Genomic DNA, 24,746 nt, shown 5'->3' on the forward strand with positions numbered 1-24,746 from the left:
TGGCCAAGACGAGACCCGCAACAGTAAGGAGTCGCAGGACGAGGCACTGTTTCCGACAAAATGAGAGGAAAGGGCTGACCTGATGCCCCTGCTCGATGATCAACGTGTGCCGAAAAGTCCCCACTCTCTGAACTCGGTCATGGGCCCACCTACCTAAACTTTTCCGTCCCCCTGGTCTGTTCCCGATCTGGCCCTGCTCCATCCCCCTTTTCCTCCGACCTACCCTAAGGACTACTCACACACCCCCCTTCTTCCACATGAACTCTTTGACAATCGACTCAAAAGGACACAGGGCGAAAAGGACCTTTTTGACCAGGAAAGCGAGGAAAAGGTCATGCCCTGCAACGAGGGACCTAGAATAGAGCTGGACACGTAGCTCCACCGCCGGTGCTCCACAGTGCCAACAGAAGACGACAAAGAATGCTGAGAACTCACTAATAATGGTCGATGACAATAGGACTTCCCCTTCGAACAATGACACCCCTGATTATCGTTTTTACTACGTCTCATTTCTCTCCCAGCCACCATTGTATTGATTACGCTCCAACCGAATACGAAAAGAACTTACATATGTAATAACCTATCAGTTCATATTCCGAATGACTATAAGCATCTATGAAATGTACTCAACACTCTCGCTACAGAATCGTTTTTGTCTGATATTGCATTACTATGACTTTCCTGCAAACGAGCTTATCGATAGGCCCGCCTCCTAAAACGAAAGATTTTAAATGTAATGTTTATAGCACCTTCACCTGGGTTCCTACTTCTTTACTTATGACCGCCACAGTAGACATGGATAGGAAATAGGCCAGAAAGATGTCTTGGGAATGTTAAAGGGGGGACTGTGGAAAATTAGTACGGTTTGGTAAACATTATCTGCGCCATCTTGCCTTTTCCCTGATGCCACACTTTTGTCGTGCGCACCCGCCATTTTAGGTGCCTCGATCAGAACCACCCTCTGCACGCCACTGGCCCCCAGCACAGCCCTTCGCCCCCACAAGCCCCCCACGCACTGACCACCCCCCCGCTCTCACATGCCTTGGGTCATAAACCCCTCTTCAGCGCAGCTCTGCCTCAGAACCCCATCCTGTTCCCAGCGCGACACCTCCTTCGTTCCTTTCATGGTCCCAGACCCTTCGATACAAACCCCCTTTCCCTGTGTGCCCGTCTATCTTCCCCGTTCCCAGGCCGCCACCTGGCCCTGCGGATACTGTTTATTACCCCCCCCGTACAGTAGGAAGCCTCCCCCATTAAAGGACCCTCGAATTGATCAAAGCCCCCACCCTATGATATCCGATCAACCCCACACATTCCGTGAATCGGCGGAATGTCCAGCTGCGCGATAATCATCACCTATTGTGACCGGGGTGGGGACTTCAACCGTAAATGTGTGTGGGAACGGGCCTGAAGGGGAGATTCCGAGGATGTCCTTTCATACTTCAAAGCATTACAAGAATGTGTTACCTGCAATAAAGATCATAAAACTGTGTATAAGAGGCCAGGCCTCAGAGATGCGGTTAGAGCACCTCGTGACGATACTGGCTGTCCGAACTGATGTGTTCTCCTCCGGAGAGAATAAACCTTGTTTCCTGCCTTCCGGTCTCCAGCGCCTGCCTCTTCATTGATTAAGATTTTGTGGGTTAAAGAGGCGATACCGCCGGGCAAATATTGGTTGTCCTTGACCTGTTTTTACAGGGAGTGGGCTCACTGTAGTGGGAGCTATTAGGCAGATAACGCCATGGTGAAAACGGGGTGTATAAGGAGGAAGAGAATGATGCTAGATGTATAGGGGAGTATCATCCGATGGGCAGTGGGTGAGTGATGGGTAGGTTATGGAGAGAAGGGTTTCTAGAGGGAAGCATATCCGCACGCAGAGGGGTAACCGGTTTGTGGTGGTAACTCGCAGCATGGTAACCAGTAGCTGAAGCGCAGGTGAGACTGGTGGCTCGATGCCGGACATGAAGGTATCCGATAGGGAGGGTCACAAGGTCCTGCTAGGCGATAGCAGGAGCGCACAGTGTAGAGGACGTATAGGGAGGGTAGTTGGGGAGTGAATGAAGGTGTTCTATGCAGGGATAATGCCCGGTGGGTGAACAGCAGCACTGCGGCGGCGGTGCCCTCCGGTGGACCATGCTATCACTCACTCGTCATCCTTCATGCTGCTCTCCTCGGTGATGGGTCTGATGGGCGCGATGCTCTCGGTGGCCGTGCTGTAGTTGCAGAAGCAGACGGTCAGCTGCTCGCCAAAGCCGCTCACCAGGTCCTCCATGGACTGGAAGGTGCCCATCTCTCCCCCCCGAGAAGCTGTGATCCAGCTCCGAGAAGTCCTCCAGCCCCAACGACGGCACCGTGAGCTGGGGGTCGGCGGGTGCCGGTGGCTGCTGTGAACATGGGGGGCTCTAGGTGTTGGAGTTCACCTGGTCCAGGGTGGAGACGGCGGGTTTGAACTCGTAGAAGTCCTGCCAGTCCTCGTCGAACTGGGCCAGCAGAGCGGGGCTGCTGAGAACTGCACCACAGAGCAAACAAGCAGCACAATGCCGTACATCGAGAGTGGCGACCTCATCAGCGGGAGGGGCGGGAAAAAGACACGGACAGCGGGAGGGGGGCGGGACACGGAAAGCGAGGCAGATGGCAAGAAAGAAACGAGTGCAGCTGCCGGGAGTATTCTGCTCCCTCCCGCATGGCGCTGTGTAAATACGGAGCAGGACTCCCCACACATCTTGGGCACTAGAGCAGCCGGGAGCGAGCAACGCGGTGTACGCTAATGCCCCCACCGACATTTACTCCCGCAGGCCAAAGTACACTTACTTTCACACATCTTGGGCCCTAGAGCAGCCGGGAGCGGCGCAGCACACCGCCGTACCTCAAGAGCGGCGACCTCATCAGCGGGAGGGGACGGGTAAAAGACACGGACAGCGGGAGGAGGGCGGGAAACGGACAGCGGGGCAGAAGGCAAGAAAGAAACGAGTGCAATCAGGGGGAAGAAGGCAAGAAGAGGATAGGAAGGGAGAAGACACGAAAGGAACAGCTCACCTTTAATGCGAAAAGACAAAATGGCGGCCCAAAGCTCGTAAAATTTTCGGATTTGAGGGCGTGTTCGGTGTTCTAAAAATAGGTGTGGCTAAAAAGTGGAAAGAAGAACACAAACACACCTCCAAATCCGAAAAAGACAGGGCTTATTTGGAGGGACGGCTCTCTCCTCCAATGGCTGGCCTCCGTTTAGGAAGCCAGCCAATGGAGGAGAGACGAAAAGAGAGGCGGGATAAAGCAGCCACTCTAAGTAACATAATTTCTCCGGACTTCCGGCTGCCCTTCGGGGCAGCCTACGGTCCCTCGACCTAAAAAAGGAGGTTTACAACTACAATAAACACACATTGGCAAAGTCAAGAAGTCTCACCTTTTAGACATATAGTCTTTCCCAATGCTACACAACATCAAGAAAGAACAAGCATTTGCAATGTAATGGGCCTCGCATTTTTTAGATTTGGAGATAGAAGTGTAAATATAAATATGTTTGACTTATGCGTTTAGTAGTGGATGGATGTGATGGCAATTGTGTGATTTACAATTAATTTATAAGCAAGCGTATTGATTGTGTTTCTAGTGTATGGGGATAACTGGGATACAGTTTAAAGCAGTCCTTGATTTGTTTTAGCAAATCAATACTATGCAGTTATTAAGGACACAATGAGAATGCTTTATTACATAAAGGGAAATGCTGGGTATGGACATATTGAACCCAAGAGAATAAGAGTCACCTGATTATTTTATTTGTGGATATTTAATAACGTTAAGCAGTATGATGGTGCTAATTTTACCTGGTTTTTAACACCCTGTTGGGTGGCTGCTATGTATCTGGTGCAATTATCCCTAGGGGTCCACAACAAGCAGAATAAAGAGAAAATTCCAGGTTGTAACTAGTAGGTTTGTGCACAGACTAATGAAACATAGCCGGTGTTGGACTTGGCCCTTTTTGCAGGGTCATCCCTGAACGGTTTGCCTTCCTCCTATATTTTATCTGACCTGTTGGCTGTTTTATGACTATGGGCACTTTACCACTGCTGACCAGTGCTAAAGTGCATATGCTCTCCCTGTTGTAAATTGCTGTATTGATTAGTGATTTCATGATTGGCTAATTTGGTTTACTTGTCAGACCCTAGTACAGTGCACCAGGAGGGCCCAGGGCTTATAAATCCAAATACTGCTGGTGGGCTTGCAGCACTGGTTGTGCCACCCACAGAAGCAGCCTTGTAAAGTGTGTCTAGGGTCTGCCATTGCAGAGCCTGCGTGCAGTCTGGTACTGTCATGCTGACTGGGCAAGTGCACCCACTTGCCAGTCCCTAAACTTTCCCTTTTCTTCATAGCAGACACCCCTATGGTAGGCCCAAGGGCAGGGTGCATTCTAAGTATAATGTAGGACATGCCCTGGTGTGTGTGGCATGTCCTAATAGTGAATTACAGCCATTTTAGTTTGTCACTATTACAAGGCTACCTGTTCTCCATAGGCCAGAATGGGCAGTTATATTATTACATCTTATAATCCTAACTGACTCAGGGAACATGGTAGAAATTCGAGTTTAGTATGCCTGAAGTCAGAATGAGAAAGTAAATCTTTTAGTGAAGTTGGTTTTAACATTCTGTGTTTGAAAATTCCACTTTTAGAAAGTAAGTATTTTCTAGTCAAACTATCCAAGCCTGCCTCTGCTAGTTTGTGTATTCCCTGTCTGGAGTTTGAGTGACAGGGCTGGGGAATTCCAAGAGACAGAATGAGTCCGCCCAGTGGTGAATAGAGAGATCTGCATCTAGATGGGAGGGAGGAGTTGCACCTGGGACCTGAACAGGACTGTGCCTGCCCCCCCAGTGTTGGCTCCACCCCCTGTGGTGAGTCTGATGTATTTGCCCTGCACTGTGAAAGGTGAGAAGGAATCAGGTAAACAGAGTGCTCCAGAACTGGTTTGGACTGGGCAAAGGCCCCTTTGCCTTCGGAGGACAAAGGATTTTGGGGTATAAATATTGGGACCCTAATCCCAAGAAATTAGATCACTTTTGGACTACAAGAAGAAACCTTTACTGAGGAGAGGAACCTGAAGAAACTGAGGAGAGACTATTCCCAAGCTGAAGTGCTGCTTGGGGCATTGGCCTGCAGTGGTTGCCTTACTGCCAAAGGAAGGAGAAAGGAACTTTGTGTACTTTGCTTTCAACTTGTGAAGGATCTCCAAGGGCTTGGAACAGAGCTTGCCTCCTGCTGAAGTCTCAGAGACAACAGACTTCAACCCCCAGCTCCCCAGAGTTCTTTGGAAGTGCCTGCTGCTGTTTTGGGCCTTCTGAGTTACTGCGTGTCGCAAGGAGCTGGAAGTGCAACTCAACGAGAACATAGCGTGCCGCCGTCGCTGCTGCTGCAGTTGCACTCCTGAACAAGGGTGTCGCCGCTGGAGTTGTTGCAGTGCACCGCATCGAGAGAAGCGTGTTGTAACAAAGAGGAAGTGTGTCGCCATCGCTGCTGCCTGCCATCGCACTTCTGAACAAGGGTGTCGCCGGTGAAGTTGTCGCACTGCACTGCATCGAGAGGAGTCTCGCAACGAGGAAGAAGCATGTCACTGTCGCTGCCGTCGCACTACTGAACAAGGGTGTCACCGCTAGAACTGTCGCATATCACCGCATCAGAGAAAGCGCCTTGCATCCCCGAGAAGCGCGCCACCGTGGGAGCTGCTGCCGTCGCATTTCTGAACAAGGATGTTGCGCTCTGTAGTTGTCGCATCGTGCAGAAACTTCATGCATAGTGGAGAAGAGCGTTGCAGTTGGCGCTGTTGCCGTCGCACTTCTGAATAAGGGTGTCGCCGCTGCAGTCCATGCATCGAACTGAGAACTTCTCGCATCCCCGGAGAAGCGTGCCCCATCGAGAAGATCTTCACGTCATTATTTCTTTGCACCTGAACTTTGCCGCATTTCCCTCACTTCGACATTGCTTGTCGTGGAAGCGCAACGCAACCTAAGGTACATTGACGCAAAGTGTCGCATCTTAAGAACTGAACTGAACTAAGCTAAAACTACCATATTAAAGTAACAGTATTGTGTATTTCTGTTGTTTATGTTCTTGTTGTAATCCTATATAAAGTATACTTATTTTTTATATAACACCTTGTGTGGTGTCCATCTGTAGTGTTGTCGCTGGGTTACTGTACGTGGTCACAAATGCTTTACACACTGCCTCTGAGATAAGCCTGTCTGCTCGTGCCAAGGGGGTGAGCAGGGGTTATTTTAGGAGTGTACCCCCTTACCCTGACTAGAGGAAGGGATCCCTATTTGTCACAAGTACCTACCTGTGCCAACCAGAGACCCCCAAATCTAACAGCCGGAGGTTTTAATGATAGGATGAACATGGAGACAGACTGGGGACGCACAGGATGCATAGGCATGGGGAGCAGAGACACGATGCAGGGCTACAGTGAGACAATGTGAGCTGAAGCAGACACAGGAATTACAGGTTATGAAGGCAGCGATACATAAACCAAAGGGGGTGCATTTGGGGGGTGGACGAACATTGGAACACAGGTTATCAACAATGCATAAGGTAAGAAGAGGAGCATGAACACCCATCAAGGCACAGACACTGGGGGTGCAAGCAGGGAATACACAGTATGAGCTAAGATGACTGGTGAGAGCTAGCATATTGCAGGGAGGCAGGGATACAGAGAGCACATACAGCTGTGGAAAAACCAAAGTGATGTATCTCTGCGTGAACCCATTAGAAGGTAGCAAAGAAGTGTCCCGAATTTTTTCTCTCATCGTCCTAAATTTACACCAATGCCAGTTGGTCACCCTAGGTGATAGAGATGCAGAGAGTGCCTTGGTGAGCCTAGGAGAGGTGGCAAAGGCTAGTGCCGGAGAGGAGGTAAAGGCAAGGCAAGCAGAGTGCTTTAGGTGAAGGAGACAAAGAAAGTGCTCCAGGCAGAAGGGGCAGTGAGGATTACTTTAAAGGAAGGACATTGTAAAAGAAAAACCCAGCGCTGGTGAATCGCATTCTCAATGACATGGAGTCATCATGTAAACCTACCTGGTTAGTAAAGGCTTTGAGGGTGGAGCCATGTCAGGATTTCACAATATCCACCTGAATCTTATTTACATGCGTTAATGAAAATGGGAACCAGAATGGGTGTGCAGGCTGACCCTCGTCGACCTGCGTTGAGTAACCCTAATTTATAAACAATTAGTAAGCATTATCACTATGCGTCCACAAGAAGAGCAGGCATCTTTTTGAAGATAATAATAATATCCAACATTAAACTCACTCTTATAAAAAAAAATGCTCTAGCTAGGAAGGCATGTGTTATTGATATATATTGAATGACTAGATTATTGCCTTATTAAAAATACAAAGCGATACCAAAGGGGATGATGGACGGAGCGTTTGAGCAAATTAATCACTCACCCCCAGTCAACTGATCTGGGTTTAATCCATCATCATTCTTCAGCTCACTCCACCACCCCAGTTCAGACATGGCCATATGCAAATCAGTCTGACCATGTGCCTCATGGGAACAGTCCAGCCCAAACTGCCAAGCCACGTCTTCCCTGGACCGGAAACAAGCATCCTGGGACTGGTTACGGGTTCATAACCCTCATCAGCCAGGCTATCTTGAATCCAGTGGCAAAGTGAGCAAGGGACCTACGTCTGGGCATACCCTGCCAACTTAGGGGGAACAAAGCAATATCAAAGGGGATGATGGACGGAGCGTTTGAGCAAATCAAACACTCACCCCCCAGTCAACTGATCTGGGTTTAATCCATCATCATTCTTTAGCTCACTCCACCACCCCAGTACAGAGATTCCGGTTAAGGGAAGACATGGCTTGGTAGTTCGGGCTGGACTGTTCCCATGAGGCACAGGGTCAAGACTGATTAGCATATGGCCATGTCTGAACAGAGGTGGCGGGGTGAGCAAAATAACAATGGATTAAACCCAGATCTGTGACTGGGGGTGAATGTTTTGCCATTGTGCAACATTCCGTCCATCATCTTGTGTGTTTTGCTGCTTATTAAAAATACAAGCATTTTGAGAAGGCAAGCTGCCTGCCAAGAGTGCTGCTTATTCTTTCCTCCTCCAGTGTCACACACGGCTCGCCACTAATAGAAAAGTACCCGACTCCTGGAACTGGAAGAGATTTAGCATATGACAATTATTTTACAAAAGATAATTACATTCTATGCACATTATACAAAATAGATATGCGAGTAAACTCCGCATCTGTTTTCTTTTAGCTAACCATAATTCACATTAGCAAAATCCACAGAAGTCTGTGCCGTAAAATAAAGATTTCATGAGAATTTTTATGCTTGTGGGAGAATGTACGTTCATCATATGACTGAGAATTAAAGACGTCTTAAGGAATGAGTAAGGGCGTAATCACACAACGAGAGCTAATGGAAAAAAATTTAAAGAGTAAGAACATGCGGAAAATGGTCTGTAAATTCAAACATATGTTGTGCTGAGGTTTTTTTCTGCAATAGAAAAAGCCACATCTGCGCGCGCATTCCAAAGGGGACCATTTTTAGAAAAGTCTCCAAGGTTTTTCAAATTAAGCACAAAAAACACATGGATTGTGTTCCGATGCCACCCGGCATTTATTCGCGGTTCAATCTCGCCATTTCTCCCGTGCATTTTATGCCGAGGAAATGACATTTTTTGTGAACAGCACTTGGCATTTTCACACTTGACTGCCCCAGCCAGTCAGGTTTTTAACAACCGTTCACGGCCTCCAGATAACTACCAACTCAATGGAGGGGGATGCGAGCACATCCCAGCCTTTGATGGGCTGGGAATTGAGAGGGGACCATGTGCCTGGAGCCCTGGCCCCCAAACTACAGCCAGAAGAGCCCACATACATAAAAGGCATGCGAAAACTCTTTTAAGTGCGAGACCTATTTCATTTCAAAGAAGCCATTATCCCGGGCTGCTTGGAAAGTGAAAGAGCGCATGGTGCACTGATTGTTGCAGGAAAGCATGTTGTGGCTGTAGTATGAGAAACTCATTAAAGTAGTGTATAAGACTTACCATGTAACAACAGAAGTAAAAGTGTAAGTCCTCATGGGAGGTTACAAACGAAAACAAAGCGGTACTAAGGAGGGACAAACAAGCCTGTTAACGAATTAGAAGTCAGCATTTACGAAGAACATTGACACAAGCCAATCACAAATATGGGTAGACAGTGGGCAGGGCTTTTCGTCTATTCTCGAATACAGCATGTCTCGCAGAGCAACACATGCACTCCCCAAGTTCGACCTAAAAAGGCAGTTCTCCTTTTCTTTGTTTAAACTGCACCTGCTATGCAGCCCTTTGACCTGCCTTTCACCCTGGCTGTTGGCTCTGGCAGCAGGCATCATGTCACAACTCAACTGTAATAAGTTATTACTGTCTAATTGTGGCCAACCGCAATAAGAAAACAACAGATCTACTCTACTGTAATAATGTATAGATTCCAGCTGAGACGTCACAGTGCCCCCAGCAACATACAGTAGAGAATATGAAAGGGAGGTCGCTGGACAGAAATGTCCCTGCCGCCTAAATAAAGTGAGACTGCACATATCTCTCTCTCTTTCTTCAGATCTTTTCCCCTGGAAATTCTTCAATAGCTGATAAGGATGCACTTATTGAAACACCTTTACTTACTGCACTGCTTGAGTTGCTATACGACAACATGACTATATTTAGGTGTTACCAGACGTCATATGCACGGTTTTGATACTTAAGCTACATAACATTTGGCTACAAGTGAAAAACAACTAATTGTTGATACTAAAGATCTCACATTTTTCATTATTGAGGTGCCACACAAGTTTAAAAAAGCACTGAGGGAAAGGAGATGGAGTGCATGACCAAGAACCATATCATAAATAAAATATCCCTACCATATGTAAAGAGCATATTGCAGGTCACTGGAAGCTCCATGACTTTATCTTGCAATATCCTTTTTAACGTAAACCAGGGGGCAGTTCATACCTTAAATTATTCACAAAGTATTCACACATTTCTAAATATATCAGCAAATGTGTTCTATTATAATCTGTTGGAAATTCCTTTACCACAATAAGTATTTCTGCCTTCTACATGGTACAGTCGTGTACAGCACCCAAAGAGATTAATGCCTCATATTAACAAAACCATACCACCGAATGCTTGAATCACATGTTGAAAAAAACACAGATAGGAATTCCTTACAATGACAGCTGATGGACTCAGAGAGGAAGCTTCAGATCTTGAGGTAAAGCAAATATAAGTTTATCTGGTCAGTTATTAATGTAAGCAGGGGTGAATGCAGATGTGCCAGGTGGTCTGTACACCCAAGTAAATAAATAAATAAATCTGCAGGTCTTCAAGAATATGGCTTGTTTTCATAGTTGCTCCTATTTATTTGCAAGGCTGTTGTTTTCCTGCTAGTGAGAGGCTGATTACACAAATGTGTTAAGAGGGTGCTGTAATTAGCACACGCACACATGCAAACGCTATAGGGATCGGTCCTCATAGCACGCTAGTCCTCACAGTGGTGTGTGTCTTGTTTTGTCAGTGTTTACCAACACTGGGAGGAGCTACCAGTGTATGTGAAAAAATAAAACACACACACACTAAAAATAATTAGATTTTGAAATGTACGGATTCATGCAAAGAAGAGGAATCCAAAAATGACCCAGTGGGTGCAGGTTTGTGTTTCTGCGCATGTTTGGAATGTGTCACATGGAAGGTCAGTGAAGGCCCTGAGGGAGTGAAACGCTGGAGAAGAACGTCAACAAGCTGCATCTCAGTCTGGCATAATGAGTGATGTGCCTTGGAATTCCTGCCACGGACGCCCGAGTCTCATGACAACGAACAGATGCCCCTCTGACCCACATATGAATGTTATGTTATGTTATACCACTCTTTTAGAGCGCACGGCTACCCCAAGGGGTGTCCCGGCGCTTTGACAAAGAGACCTGAAAACCAAAGAAACACAGTAACAGCGAATCACAGCGGTCCTGGAGCTTATGCCGGAAAGAGAATGTGAGGGGAGGCTACCAGCAGAGCAACATGAGACAGACAGGGAACCCATTACAGGAAGCCCTGTGTAAACATAGATCTGAGTGACGCTGCAGGAATGCACCACAGCAGACGCCCAACCTCCAACAAGACATTCCCACCCCAGTTATTTTAATACTTGATTTTTAATAAAATATTGCCCAGGGCATCAGATGCGTGCCAGGTTTCCCACAATGTACACCAAGCCAAACATAACAGCATTTAGACGCGAAGCAACACAGAGAGTAGCCTGTCCACATGTTGACAGAGTGCACACTATACGTCTCCCTGCTACAATTAGGTTAATAAAAAACAAGACAATTGTTGCCTCTGGCCAAGAAACAGCACAGAGAATAAAAACCGAAAAATAACTACAGAGATGAACCCTGGTGATTCCAGAGATACGTAGTAAATGATACTCCATTATAGCTATGAACCAAAAAGGAAGCAGCATGGAGATGAGACCATCTTTACACGCCAGGCCCAGGCAGCAGTGACAGCATGCAGCCCCCTCTGACTTCACGCAACTGACAGGCAAGAGAAACTACACCCACCCTCCCTTCAAGCAAACACACACAAGAAAAAGAAAATGAAGCTGTAGCAGACAACATTTATTTTATGTATAATTGGGACAGTAAATCTTATTTTGATAAAATTAAAATAAAACGCAATCACTATATTTGTATTCTAATTTATATAGTGCTGGGTCTTGGTGATAGGCGCTCCTTAACAGAAATAGAAAATGTTACAAAAAATTAGAATATGGATAAGCGCTGCCAATAACCCTGATGGGTTATTACCAATAGTCTTCTCCACGTTCCCTTGCACCCTCTCCCATCAAGCCCCTACATGTTGAAACAAGCACCCCAGTCCCTTTGACGATCTTTAAACTATGGCTCCAGTGTGATATTTAACACATTTTAACAGCCATCTAATCTCTGTCGTTGATTGTGCTGCTGACATCACCATCTGATAAAAACAGACCCTGCCAAGGAATCAGAGCATTATCTCTAAGCAGCGAACACCAGTAACATTACCCAATGACATATTCATATTTTTTGTAGACATGAGGAGATTAATCGGCAGCTCTATTGAAGACAAGGAATGTCCTGAGCTGCCAAGTAATCTCCTGTGTGTACCAAAAATATGAAACTGAAATGTGTAATGTAGCTGGTGCTTTTGCAAAGCACTATGGAATGAAACAACAAGCCCAACAGCGAGCTGCTGCTAATGCTTGGCTTGAGGCGAACAAAGAGCGACTCCAGCAGGATCCCCAGAGCGAAAGGACGTGGCTCAGCAGTCAGAGATGCAGACTTCGGAGCTGGGGATTCGTGTTTGAGCCTCCGCAGTCGGTTCAACATCCTGTGAATGATCCTGGAAATGTTCTTAGCCCTAGGGTGCATTAAAAAAACAACTAAAAAGCATTGATCGATATCGGAGGGGGTGGTGGGGGCCCATACAAACACTATCGTGGGAGGGGTTGGGGGTGGAGAGCATAGGAATATTAAGTGCACAGACGAATGAGAAGTGAGCAGAGGCAGACAGGATTTTCTTTTAAAAAAACAAGCCAAATCCAACCTTAGAAGGAAGCCAAAACCAAGCTATCCTACCAAAACAAAGCCCAACTGACGATGAACTTCTAAAAGTGCCACAAGTTAAATAAACCTAAATAAAATTCAAGCAACAGAGCGGGAAGCACGGCAGGGGAGGCAACAGTAATGTAACTGTGGCATTGCGAGGGGATAGGACTAACACATATTTAAATATAAGCAGGTAGGGAGCTGAAGTTGAACACAGACAAACAATAACAGAGCAGGAATCCAAGCTAAAAAATAGTCCCTCAAGAACAGAAAAATAACTATAGTGGAATGAGACAGTAGTAAGTCCCTGCTCTATGGGAGGAGCAGAAGAGAGAAAGGAGGGACACAGAGGCAGGACTGACCACTAGCAAGCAGGTATTTTTGAAGGACGCTGACAGACATATGAAAAGCAATGTCAAGAAAGGGGATGGACTTTATGTCCACAGACCGATTACAGCAGGTCTCGTAGAGACGGATGCACTTTCTAGCTCAACCTAAAAAAAAGCATTGAGAGAGAAAGCGTGTCCTGCCTGCAACATCAGACAGAAGAAAACCAAATAAGAAAATAGTGCTCCCAGGCTCTAATTGAAGCATACATGTAACAACCGAAGTAAAAGGGACAGTCGCCATGGAAGGCTGCAAATGAAGACGAGGCAGGACAAAGAAGGGACTAACAAGCCTATTAACCAATCAGAAGCCATATTTAAGAAGGACAATGACACAAGCCAATGACAAATATGGGTGGGGCTTCAATTACATACTCCAATATAGTATGCCTCGTAGAGCAGTGCATGCTCGACCTAAAAACATTAAACATTTCAATGGGACTCATGAAATATGGCTTTCATCGCCATGACCATTCTTCATAATTCTGGTGAGATTTACTGTTTAATCAACATTCCGTTAATCAAAGCCTTAAAATTCTAGTCTCAATCAGCACAACTTGCGGAAAACAGATTGAAGAATTTCTCCCTTCTAAATAAGGGGTGGGTGTTCAACAAAGGAAACTTGGTCTAAATTTTTCGTTCTAGCAATAACATTTAGTATTTATTCTACATTATAGATAAACAGGACAGTATGATTTCACTTACAATTTTCAGTAAACAAGTTTTCACTGGGGTGGGGAGGGGGGTGTACTTAACTCCTTGGATGCGGGTTGATTTTCCGCGCTGCACGGGAGAAATAGACGTTGGGCAGGATTCGGACGGCTCCGGGACGTCGTGCGCACACGCCAACCGTGACGCATGACGGCTAGGAGCAGTCATGAGCATGCAAGGGGTTAAAGTCAAGAAACTCAAAATAAACTTGCCTTAACTAAAGGTGACAAAGTGATACCTCCATTATTAAAACAGGGGCCTCATCATCATGCCATGGACAGTTGGCACAACCAGTCAGGTGATGGACAACCGTCCAATAACACAAACAGCAGAGAATGCATGCAAGCACCGACAAGAACACACCCCTGGTCCTCACAGCCAACCTACTGCCACGATCAATGTACGCTACTCAAGCAATAAATAGCTTGTGTGAGAAGTTGGCCCGATAGGTGATGTTTCCAATTCTGGAACCACCTGTTATCAGACCAAACAATCCCTTATGGTGTCTGGTTGTAAGTCAACCTTATTAGACAAGCTATCCTAGGGGTAGCATGGACTAAGCAGCCTAAAGGCTTAACTTAAGAGGTCGTGTTAAGCGAGCTGTTTTACCACATACAATCCTGTAATATCAAATGAAAGGACGCCACACAAGTATATATTATAAAAATATATGTATTTATTACTAAAAACAATCCCCAGTATTCTTTATGAATAAAGGGGCACAAGCGTTAAACCAAAAGCACAGTATAACATACAAAGTTGCACAAATATGGATGAGGGCAAGGGGCCACTCAGACCATATACTAAACAAGTGGTATAGGAGATACCAATCGAACAGTGGTTAGGCCTAGGGCCTAGGGAATCGCTGGGAGCAGTCGGGACAAGCAATGCTGAAGTCGGGAGAGGCCCACGGGATTCGGGTGCAGTGCGGAAAGCGCACGCATGCACCAATGTTAACCAATGGTGCGTAAAAGTTGTAAAGTTAAAGTTTAAGGACACTTCCGCTGAACCTAGAGGAACAAAACTTAAGACACAGACCCTAGAGATGTGTACCAGTGTGGGAACACCGGCGGAGCAAAGTTACCTCACCCACAGGAAGCGGGTGCACAGGGTCGAAGTTGAGTCGGGTTTCGTCACGCAGGCTCTTGGTGCTTGAAGCTGAAAGGGCTGCAGGCGGGGTGAAAGAGAAGTGTCCGGTGGAGTCAAAGGGTGGACTCAAGTCGAAAAGTACCTGAAAGCAGAGGGGACAGAGTCTGGGTCACTCAGCAGTGACCAGGGTGGAACCAGGACGGAACCAGGCAATGTCGGGCGCAATCAGGTGGTCGTCGAGGAGCTTCTCTCCACTGTCACGTGGGCTCTGGGGCATCTACGACGTCCAGGAGCGGGTCACGATCTGTCCCACGAGGGCTCTCACCGTCGGCACAGTCGGCTTCAAGTTTGGAGCAAACAACACTTGGCAAGAGCAATCCACGCGGAACCGGGAGATTGCTTCTCACTCGAACCAGGAGGGTCAGAGTGGGGGCTCCTTTTCAGGGGAGCTGGTGCAGATCTGGAGCAACCAGATTCACAAGTCGTATTTGTAGTTTCGTCGGCACAGGGACCACTAGCTGGCTGGCAAGTGACCGGGCCAACGCGTTGAGCCAAAAGTAGCAGAAGGGCCCCACGCAGCACTCGGTGAGTGTAGAGGGGTGAGCTTCGGTGCAAGAGTGGCTCAGGGTTGGGGCTTCTCAAACCCCGGTGTACTGCTTCGAGGGTCACTCGTGGGCTGCACGGTCAGCGTCTTGTGGTCTTTCCAAGATGGCGTGCCCCACGCTTCCGGTCGCCTCCACGGGTCTCAGCTCTGCAGGGACTGTGGATCGGGCTGTTAGAAGGCAGGCAAGCTTAATCTCGTTGATCTCTGTCGCTCGAGTTCCGGCGGGAACTGCGACAAAGCAGACGTCGATGGCTGGATGGTGCCTGTTTGCACAGGGTGGTCACTCCTTGACCACAAGGGAGATTCTTCGGGCTTCTACGTCGAGTAGGATGTCGAAGGGTCCAGAGTTTCGTTTCTTATGTTTCATCAGGATAATCTGAAGTGCATTGGCACTGCTCCCAGTCTTATACTAATTTTGGGGGCTGGATTACCTGCTAGGTCCCTTCCTATGGGTGGGACCCAGGAAGTGGGTGGATACACCCCCTTCCTTTGATCCAGGCCGCCCTGGCACGAGGGCTGGAGTGCCCCAGAACCGGTTTGGCCGGATTATGCAAGGGGCAGCCTTGTGCGCCCCAAGCAGTGTCTGGTTTCTTTCAAACCTCCCTGCTACAATCCACTATCTCCTGTCTGGGGGGTGGTAACACCTCCCTGCGACAGGAAACCCTTTGTCCAGGCCCCATTTGGCTGAGTTTCGGTCAGCTTCAGGGGGTCAGACTCGTGTCTGTGGCAGAGGCATCCATTTTGTGGATCCAAGGTCTTTTTAGAAATTAACCGCATTTATGTAAAGTAACATGTCTTACCCCTCTAGAGGGGTGGAATGCTATCCCCGTCGCCAGAACTGGCGAGGGGATAGTATTCCAAATCGTATGACACCTTACACGACATGTTTTGATAAAGCCAAACCAGAGTTGCTATATAACCGCAAGGATTATAAGGCACTTAAGAGTATATGGTATGGCATTATCCTGAAACAGCTTAGGGAGTTGTTCCCGACAGCTGCAGACAGGCTCAGCTCATGCTAGAGCTCCATCTCACATTAAACCACGCACTCTGCCTCCAGGATTGATGAGGCCTTCCCATAGGAGTGGCTCACAGGTTAATATGTGTCCAGATATAGGTATACTATATCTAAGTAAGGGGTGATTACACCACCTTACCCCAGCTGAGTGATCAGCCAGTTGTGTCAATTTAAGAACCAGCCAGGGGTGGCAAAAGATATGCTGCAGCCCCTGGTAGGCCTTGGTGGCCCCTATGCCCTGGGCACCTATAGTGCATTATGCAGGGGCTGACAAGGAGTCCATTTCCAATTGTGGTATGTACCTAGGGTACATGGAATCCATTTTACAGAGAGAGCAGATGGCCTGGGGCCCTGATTAGCAGGGAACCAGGTCAACTAAGTCAAAAAACCAGCTAAACCCAGGCAAAAAATTTGGGGTAACCATAGTCAGGTAGCCACCTTCCTACAGCTTGGGTGGAGAGAACTCCATTAAAAAAGGCGGACATAAAAATGTGGTCCGAGTGAGAGTAGGGTGAAGGATAAAAATCTGGTATTGCGCATAATATTAGCTTAATGTATCCAATATGCGTAATATACCCATTCGGAAACCCGTTGTAAATAGGCTTGTGTGTTAGGTATACGGGGATCGGGCCTTAGCTAAACAGACGCCATCTTAGTTTCTATTCCCCAGCTCAGTGCAGGCAGAAATCACGTGATACCCTTTCAGGAGAAAAAGCTGAGTTGTTAGAAGAAGCTGAAGGCGCACTATTCATTCTAGTCCTGGGAACCCAAGGTCGCATCTGGCTTCAAGCGTGATAAGCGCATTCCTAGAGGCTCCGTGCCTGTCCTCCTGCAAAAACAACAGGTGATGGACAGAATGCAGAACAATGTCATACATTCACCCCAGTACAGAGATCTGGGCCTCCATCGTTTTTTTGCTCACCATGCCATTCCAGTTTGAACTCAGCCATATGCAAATCAGTCTTGACCCTGTGCCCCATGGGTACAGTCCAGCCCGAACTGCCAAGCCAAGTCCTCCCTGGACTGGAAACAAGCATCCAAGGACCAGTTTCGGGCTTTCAGCCCTCATCAGCCTGGATAGCTTGATTCCAGTGGCATGGAGAGCACGGGACTCACGTCTGAGCATACCCGTCCCACTCGGGGTGACAAATGCAAAAACAACAGGTGATGGACAGAATGCAGAACAATGTCATACATTCACCCCAGTCCAGAGATCTGGGCCTAAATCCATCGTTTTTTTGCTCACCATGCCATTCCAGTTTGAACCCAGCCTTATGCAAATCAGTCTTGACCCTGTGCCCCATGGGTACAGTCCTGCCCGAACTGCCAAGCCAATTCCTCCCTGGACTGGAAACAAGCATCCAAGGACCAGTTTCGGGCTTTCAGCCCTCATCAGCCTGGATAGCTTGATTCCAGTGGCATGGAGAGCACGGGACTCACGTCTGAGCATACCCGTCCCACTCGGGGTGACAAATGCCTGTCCTCCTGGGCACCAAGACGAAAGGGAGTCACCTTTTTTGACCTGCCCCCATAATAGCCTAGCTTGGTTTCAAACTAATCAACTGTGCCATATATGGGCTTTCCTCTGTGCTTCAGCCAAGGGGGTACTTTTCCATGTACGGGTGAGGTTCCTTGAATTCTGAACCTGTGTTTAAAATGTCATGATTCTGTTATGATTTTGGTAACAGCAAACCGTAAACAGTGAGTTCAGCAAGTATGAGTGTTTTCGTCATGTTACACCAATGGATTCACTGTGTATTTGAAGGTTTTGTTCTGAACCCTCGGGTTCCATTTTGTGCATGGCAGCCATTTTGTGGTTGCCCTTTACATAGGCCCTGACTGTGGCTGAACAAGTATTTAGGACATATACACCTTAGCTTGGGTTTGTGCTGACTCCTGCATGACCTTGCGAAAGCTGTATGTTGCCTGAGGCTAACCTTGCCAAACCAGTTCCTGCCCTCTAGCTGATCAAGATTTGGGATCAGAGGACAGGACGCCATAAACTTTTATTATACACAAACATGCCTAATCTTATTTTCTATCTGTTTCATCTGTTTCTGCTCCTTCCTTTTATAGTCTATTTACAATGGGGAGGTGACTATTTTTATTATGGGTTTGTCCGGCTTTTTACCTTTGTCAACTGTAACCTTTATGAACCCTGCAATTATAATGTTTTGCCCATATCCTGCTAAAACCCCAAAGGCTACTCACCTGTTGCCGCTCTAGCTTTTTCATTTGTTTAGGAATGTAACTGGTACAACCCCCTTGCATGCCTAGGGCATTATAAATGGTATAAAAGGTCTGAACTAAGACCATTCTGGCAGACTGCCTCATTCAGTTGCTTTAGGTGCAGTTGGGTGACGTAGCCTCACTTAATTAAGTTTAATAAAGATGTCTTTTTTATATTTCAGATTTTCTGTCAACTTTTTGCTGCTTTTGAATGGACTAATTATTAGTAAGACCCCTGAGAAGGATATTGGATTCCTCAAATGGCGCGGCCAACGGTGGGCCTCATCAGAAGTGGCTATCTGGAGGAGTAATCTTGTCAGAGGACAGAAATCTACTGGGGAGGACAGGACAGAAATCTACTAAAAAGGTACTCTGTGCACAGAGGTTCTGGGGGATTCTTTGTCTCTGCGACCCAGTATATTTTTGATTTTTCTGACTTTGATTCTCCACATGATGTCACTCCTGACTGAGAACCTTTTTGGTGTAAGTATTTTAAAAAAAGACTGTTAGGTCATTTAGAACTTGGCAGTTAGAACATGGCAGTTAGAATTTGGACAACTATTTGTTTGGTATAGCTTTGATAAGTTTGTATAGTTTTGTATACGCGAATTGCAATTTGTGTAGGCAGGTAATGAAGAGATTTTTCTCCATCTGCTTTAGTTGAAGTATAAGTGGGTCGCTCCCAGTACTTAGTCCTTAGACCTTAGTTCTTTGGTCATTTGGTTCTTTGAGTCCTTAGTTATTGGTTCTTGGTCCTTAGTTTGATTGGTTCTTGGTTTTGCTTGGTCCTTAGTATTGGTTCTTAGTATTGGTCCTTAGTTTTATTTGAAGATTGCAATATAAAAAACCCAGGGTCTCGTACATTTGCGAGTGTATCGTTAGAGATAGCCCCTTGAAGTTTGAAACTCGATTAGTGAGGGAAGATGCCTAGTCGTAGTAAATTTGGTACTTGGTTTTGTTTGGGTTGCAACAGGGGTTCCCGACTGGAGGATTCATGTCTGATACCTCCGATTGGAACTCCAACTTATGAGCTCTATTCTAAACACGGCGTGGGCCCCATCACGTTTAATAAAGTATGGGTCCGCTATTCTTGGAAATAAAGGTCTGTGAGGCTATTTTTGCAGCTTTTTGGAAAACTATTGAGAAACGTTTTTTTTTGTTGTAAATATGACTTACAACTAGTATTTGCAAATCATTTTTTAGCACAGTCTGTGGGCTGTCCCTTGTTTCTGTCCTAAGTGTTGACCTTTGGGTTAGAATGTGTGTTTAAATGTCTATTTGGTTTGTGGGTTTTTCCCATTTGTGTAACTTAAGTAAATTGCGACTGCGCTATTTATGAAAAATGGCTAAAGCGAGCTGTATTTTGTGTTCTAAGTGTTTGACCCCTTTCTGTTTATGTCTAAAATGAGCTCAATGTGCGTTTGTGGGTTTCCTTGATGTTTTCAGTCTGTTAAGCAAAATGTTAGATTAAATAATATTGAGTAAAAATTCGATAAAAATCCAGAAATGACCCATGTGATATCCTAAAATAAGCTATATGTTGATCTTTAATTTATAGAGTGAGCAATCATGCACATGTACAAAACTGCTGTTAAATGGTTGAAGGATAAAATTAGAAATCACATTCAATAGATATAAATAGGGCCCCAAAAACGAAATAAATAAAAGTGGCGCAAAAATGTGACGCAAAAATGTGACGCGTTTCAAGTTAGGCTTATGTGCTTAGGTTTGTGAGTTAATGTGTCTAAAATGATAGGCAGTGATGCAGCTTGCTTATATATGTGGTATTCTCAATAATGATTGGGTTTATTAAAAATAATTATTAATTATGAAAAATAATTATTAAAAATAAGTGCTACAAAATTTGTTTTTTACTATTCATAAAGCTTAATACCTATACTGTGACCTCCTAGCATTAAAATTTAATTTAAGTTGTGTTGCACCGCTAAAATGACAACATTTGTATGTGCAATTTTCACTTGGTGCAGGCGCAAACAAGCTCATTTTTATAAAGTATAATTTATTATTTTCAATGCCTGACTCATGGGTTATGTAATAGACATTCTGGTAATGCATATTATGCAAGAAAATTGTAGGATATTCATTTTTTAATGCCTAAAATATCAAAGTCGATTTTGGGTAAAAGCACTGTTTAAACTGCATTTTCTTTCATTCAGAGTACTTTTTAAAGTGTCTCAGGTTTCAGTAAATGCATACATTTAGGTTTGATATATATTTGCGGGTTGTGCCTTCTTATGATTCAGTGAGTCCATGTGCCAGTACAAAGGCTTGTTTTAATATCAGGGTTGAAGGTTCTAGCTTCAGCTGGGCCTACTGAGACGTTCATTCATTTAAGGTTGATGAAATGTGTACCATTGCATAGGATTACAACAAGCATTTATTCTAAAAACTGGTATGTGTGTTATTCGGTTTTGTGAATTATTCACAGTAAATGTAGTTTAATAATCTGGGAATAGAGATCATTTTTTTTAGCGCCTAAAAAGGAGAAATTATTTTTCAAAATAGAGTGAATTATTGCAGATTAGGAGGAATTAGGAAGGCATACTGTCTTTGACAGATTCAGAGTGGCAGAAGCTGGGAGCTGCAGAGGCTGGCTCAAGTCGCGCTGAGATGCTATCTTTTGTTTCCCTGTAAACAATGGAGACGGCTGTCATGTTGACATTTGTGACCTTTTAAATTAGGGCCTTGTCTCTGTGGAATGCAGAATGACCTTGCTAAACGGGCCTCTAAAAGGTGGGATTTCTGGTTTCTCCATAAGAACATCAATAAACTTAAAGAACTTAATTCCAAAAGGAAAATATAAAAAGGGGTTTCTTTGAAAGTCCCAACATCATGTTAAATGCTCTGCAGAACTGATACATTTGTGTCTCCGCTCTAAAAAAAATAATGTCTGCTAGTTGCTTTTATTTGACAGAAAACGAAGTGTTGCATTAAGTCTTAGACAGAAAATAAGATGCAGCCCTTTTCTAAAATTTTGAAGGCTCCATGCCTAAGTGAGAACGATTCGCCAATTAAGAATTATTTTTCACAGTAGAAAGTGTAGGTGCCAAATTAATATTGAGTGTCAGTGTAACATTTTGTTTTTACTTTTAGAGAGGTAAAACTAAGGTCGCTTGATGTTGCAAGGTGACTGACAAATGGGTAACGGTTAAGTAATGGAAATTTATTTTTGTGTATGTTAAATTGTATAAAAGTTATAATTGATATTTGTTTGTTATGAGAAATGTTTCTCTTTTGTGTTGTGTATTTTTTTTGCGTCTGCCTACAGATCATTCATGTATTATTCTGGGTGATTTAAGGCTGACAAGACACGTGAGTTTGGTTGGTTGAAAGGAGATGTGTTTTTGCGTTACTCCTTTGAAAAGAAATGTTTGTGTTTTTTTTTTATGTTTTTGCATTTTTTCCCCTCTAGAAGTTATTCCTGCTGGTCCTGTGTGTCAGAAGCGAAACAGTAAGTGGTATTGGACAGCTGATCACCACTAATTGGTGACCAGTTGTCACAAAAGGAGGGGGGGAAAGGGTAATTTTCAGCCTGACTAATTAAACGGCCCGAATGACCACAGTGCATGACATGGCTTTGCATGTGCTGTTGTAGTTTGTCTATGCTTCTTGTGCTTGATATACAGCGAGTATATCTGATGGCTTGACATGTGCATTTTTTTATTTGTGCATTTTTTTATTTTTTGTATGTTATGTTTTATGTTGTTGCTTTTATACTATTACAAGTTCCCCTGTGTTGTGAAAGGATGCGTATGACGATATGTATTGTTACATAACTGTTGGGTGGATTTGGTATAATAATAAATTTCACAGATATGGTTTTCATGCTGTGAGCAAGACAGGCAGCACTTTACCAGTGCATGTCTAAATTGGCTATAATGATATTAAAGAAAACTAAAAGAGATCTACAGGATCAAAGTGTGTCACCTGCAGTTAGTCACATTACTGCCCCTTCCCTTAAGGAACAGGCAGCCCTAAATTTATGTTTCCTTGATTTGACCTAAGGATGAAATTATAGATCTGTGACTCAAGGTGACCTAATTTCTACACTACATTAGTTAATGATGTTCTGTTTCCTAAATAGCATCTGGAACATTAGCTGAGATTACCGTGTATGGTATAGCGGCCAGCAGTAGAGCTAACATTTGTGAACTATTTTTGATTTTTGTGTATCAACCGTACTCTTGGTGTTGTGTCACATGCCTGACTATCACCCAAGTAATTTCTTGTTCTTCCTATAGATTTTTCTTTTGTTACTTCTCCCCTGACCAATGTCGCATCATGCTTAGTTATTGGGGATTTTAACTGTGTCCTAGTTCCATTTCCCTTTTCCATTTTCCTTTCACCAGTCAGCCCATTTATTATTGTTAGTGTATTGTTCAAGTTCACACTTCCAGACTGCAGTGTTGTACCAGGGACCCCCATGTTATGTATAATTCCCTTTTGTATGACCAGACTTGTTTTCAAGAATTTTCTTTAGGCCTACTTCGATGTTTTCCAGCCTGACTGTCAGGGTAGTGATAGACTGGTTAACTGACTCAATATTATAGTAAGACAAGTTTTCCACCTCAATAGGAGATATCTTACGTTTACCTTTTTGAACATGACGAATTTTCAATGTCTATTTTAATCTGGTTTTCACCCTTTTGTTCCTGCTGCTTTAATTTTTGGAGGGATCAGATGTGTTCTGGTCATGCAAATCCTAGGACTCTCCAACATTTGGTCATTAGCCTTTTGTATTGCATAGTGCACCTGATGCACAGTTTTTAAAGGAAGGTTTCTACAGGTCCCTGATAATCTATATCATGTGCTTTCTATTTCTTTTTTAGATGTTCTAGATAAGGAATTTAGCAACACCTAGATTTAATCGTTGAGGAAAATATGGGTCTACCCCATTAGACAATGCCACTGTGTGAGGAAATCCATTCAGATAGAATTCTCATGTAGCTATAGATAGCAGAGAATAATGGAGAGAACCCAATTGAAGATGCTAGAGACCCTGTTTTGCCCTTCTGCCTTTGTCTTTGTATTCTATGCCCATTGTGTATGGCCACTCCTTTGAAGATTGCAGACCACCTGCTTGCAGTCCCCTTGTTAAAAACCATGAACTGCTTTTGTACTTGATTTGAAGGAAACTAACAATTGTGTTACATTTCCTATATCACTAGGTTCTGCAGGATCTTCCAGAGTCAAAAGGAAGAATGATACCCTGCAGAACAAGTGACCAAGCCTAAGCCTAGACTCCAATCAGTGACAGCTACAGATGAATGGCAGACTTCTTGGCTCTACAATTCCAGCACCCAGAAAGTAGCAAGGCTGGACAGCGATCATCAGCGTGCCGTCAATGGTATTTCCCATTTATTTACAACAAGGGGTGGTGATGGACAGAGTCTCTGAATTAAGCAGAGTACTCTCACCCAGTCAAGAGATCAGGGCTAGATCCAACACCGTTTTTTAGCTCATTGCACCATCCCAGTTTCAGAACCTGGCTGTATGCAAATTAGTCTGTCCCTGGCCCAGTGCATCATGGGAACAGGGCAGACCAGACTACAAAAGCCAATTCTTACACTGGGAAGGAAACAAGCTTCCGGGGACCGGTTTCTGGCATTACAGCCGTCTTCGGCCCGGCTTGCTTGAATCCTGATGGTGCAATGGTATTTCCCAAGCATCGCGTTTGCTTCATCAGAAGGCGTTGCAGAAAAGAAGGAGGAGCTGGTTCCTTGTTTGCCACAGAACCAGAGCTTCAGTTTGCTTGAGTTTTCTTACTACCTGTCATGTGCTGGTAAACCTCTGACAGTGTACAGTCCCTTGAGCCCTTGGCCTGAGTTTTGGCCACACACACCCCTCTTTTCCCTTTGCTCCAACGGAAAGGCAGTGCACCTGAGAAAAAGTTTGGCAGAGAGCATTACACTACGTTGCCCATGAAAGAGCAGCCTGAGCATCCTCTGACACCGAGTAATGAGTGTTGGAGCCTGAAAGTGCTGCCGAGTTTGAAAGGAATAGTGCTTGGGTCTGCACGAGAGGATTTGTGCCCATGATCAATGAAGAGCACACTGTT

At 45.1% G+C, this 24,746-nt stretch overlaps 1 protein-coding gene across 1 annotated transcript in view; it reads left to right on the forward strand.

The window, feature by feature from the left end:
- The window catches only part of LOC144759197 (uncharacterized), a 174,777-nt gene that overhangs the window by 33,182 nt on the left and 116,849 nt on the right, over window positions 1-24,746 (forward strand). The window contains exon 4 of the mRNA XM_078646473.1: window positions 22,101-22,139. Coding sequence (XP_078502599.1) covers window positions 22,101-22,139 — 39 coding nt within the window. The remainder of the gene's footprint in view (window positions 1-22,100; window positions 22,140-24,746) is intronic.

This window comes from Lissotriton helveticus, chromosome 1_1 (genome assembly GCF_964261635.1).
Source record: "Lissotriton helveticus chromosome 1_1, aLisHel1.1, whole genome shotgun sequence".
Lineage (NCBI taxonomy): Eukaryota > Metazoa > Chordata > Amphibia > Caudata > Salamandridae > Lissotriton > Lissotriton helveticus.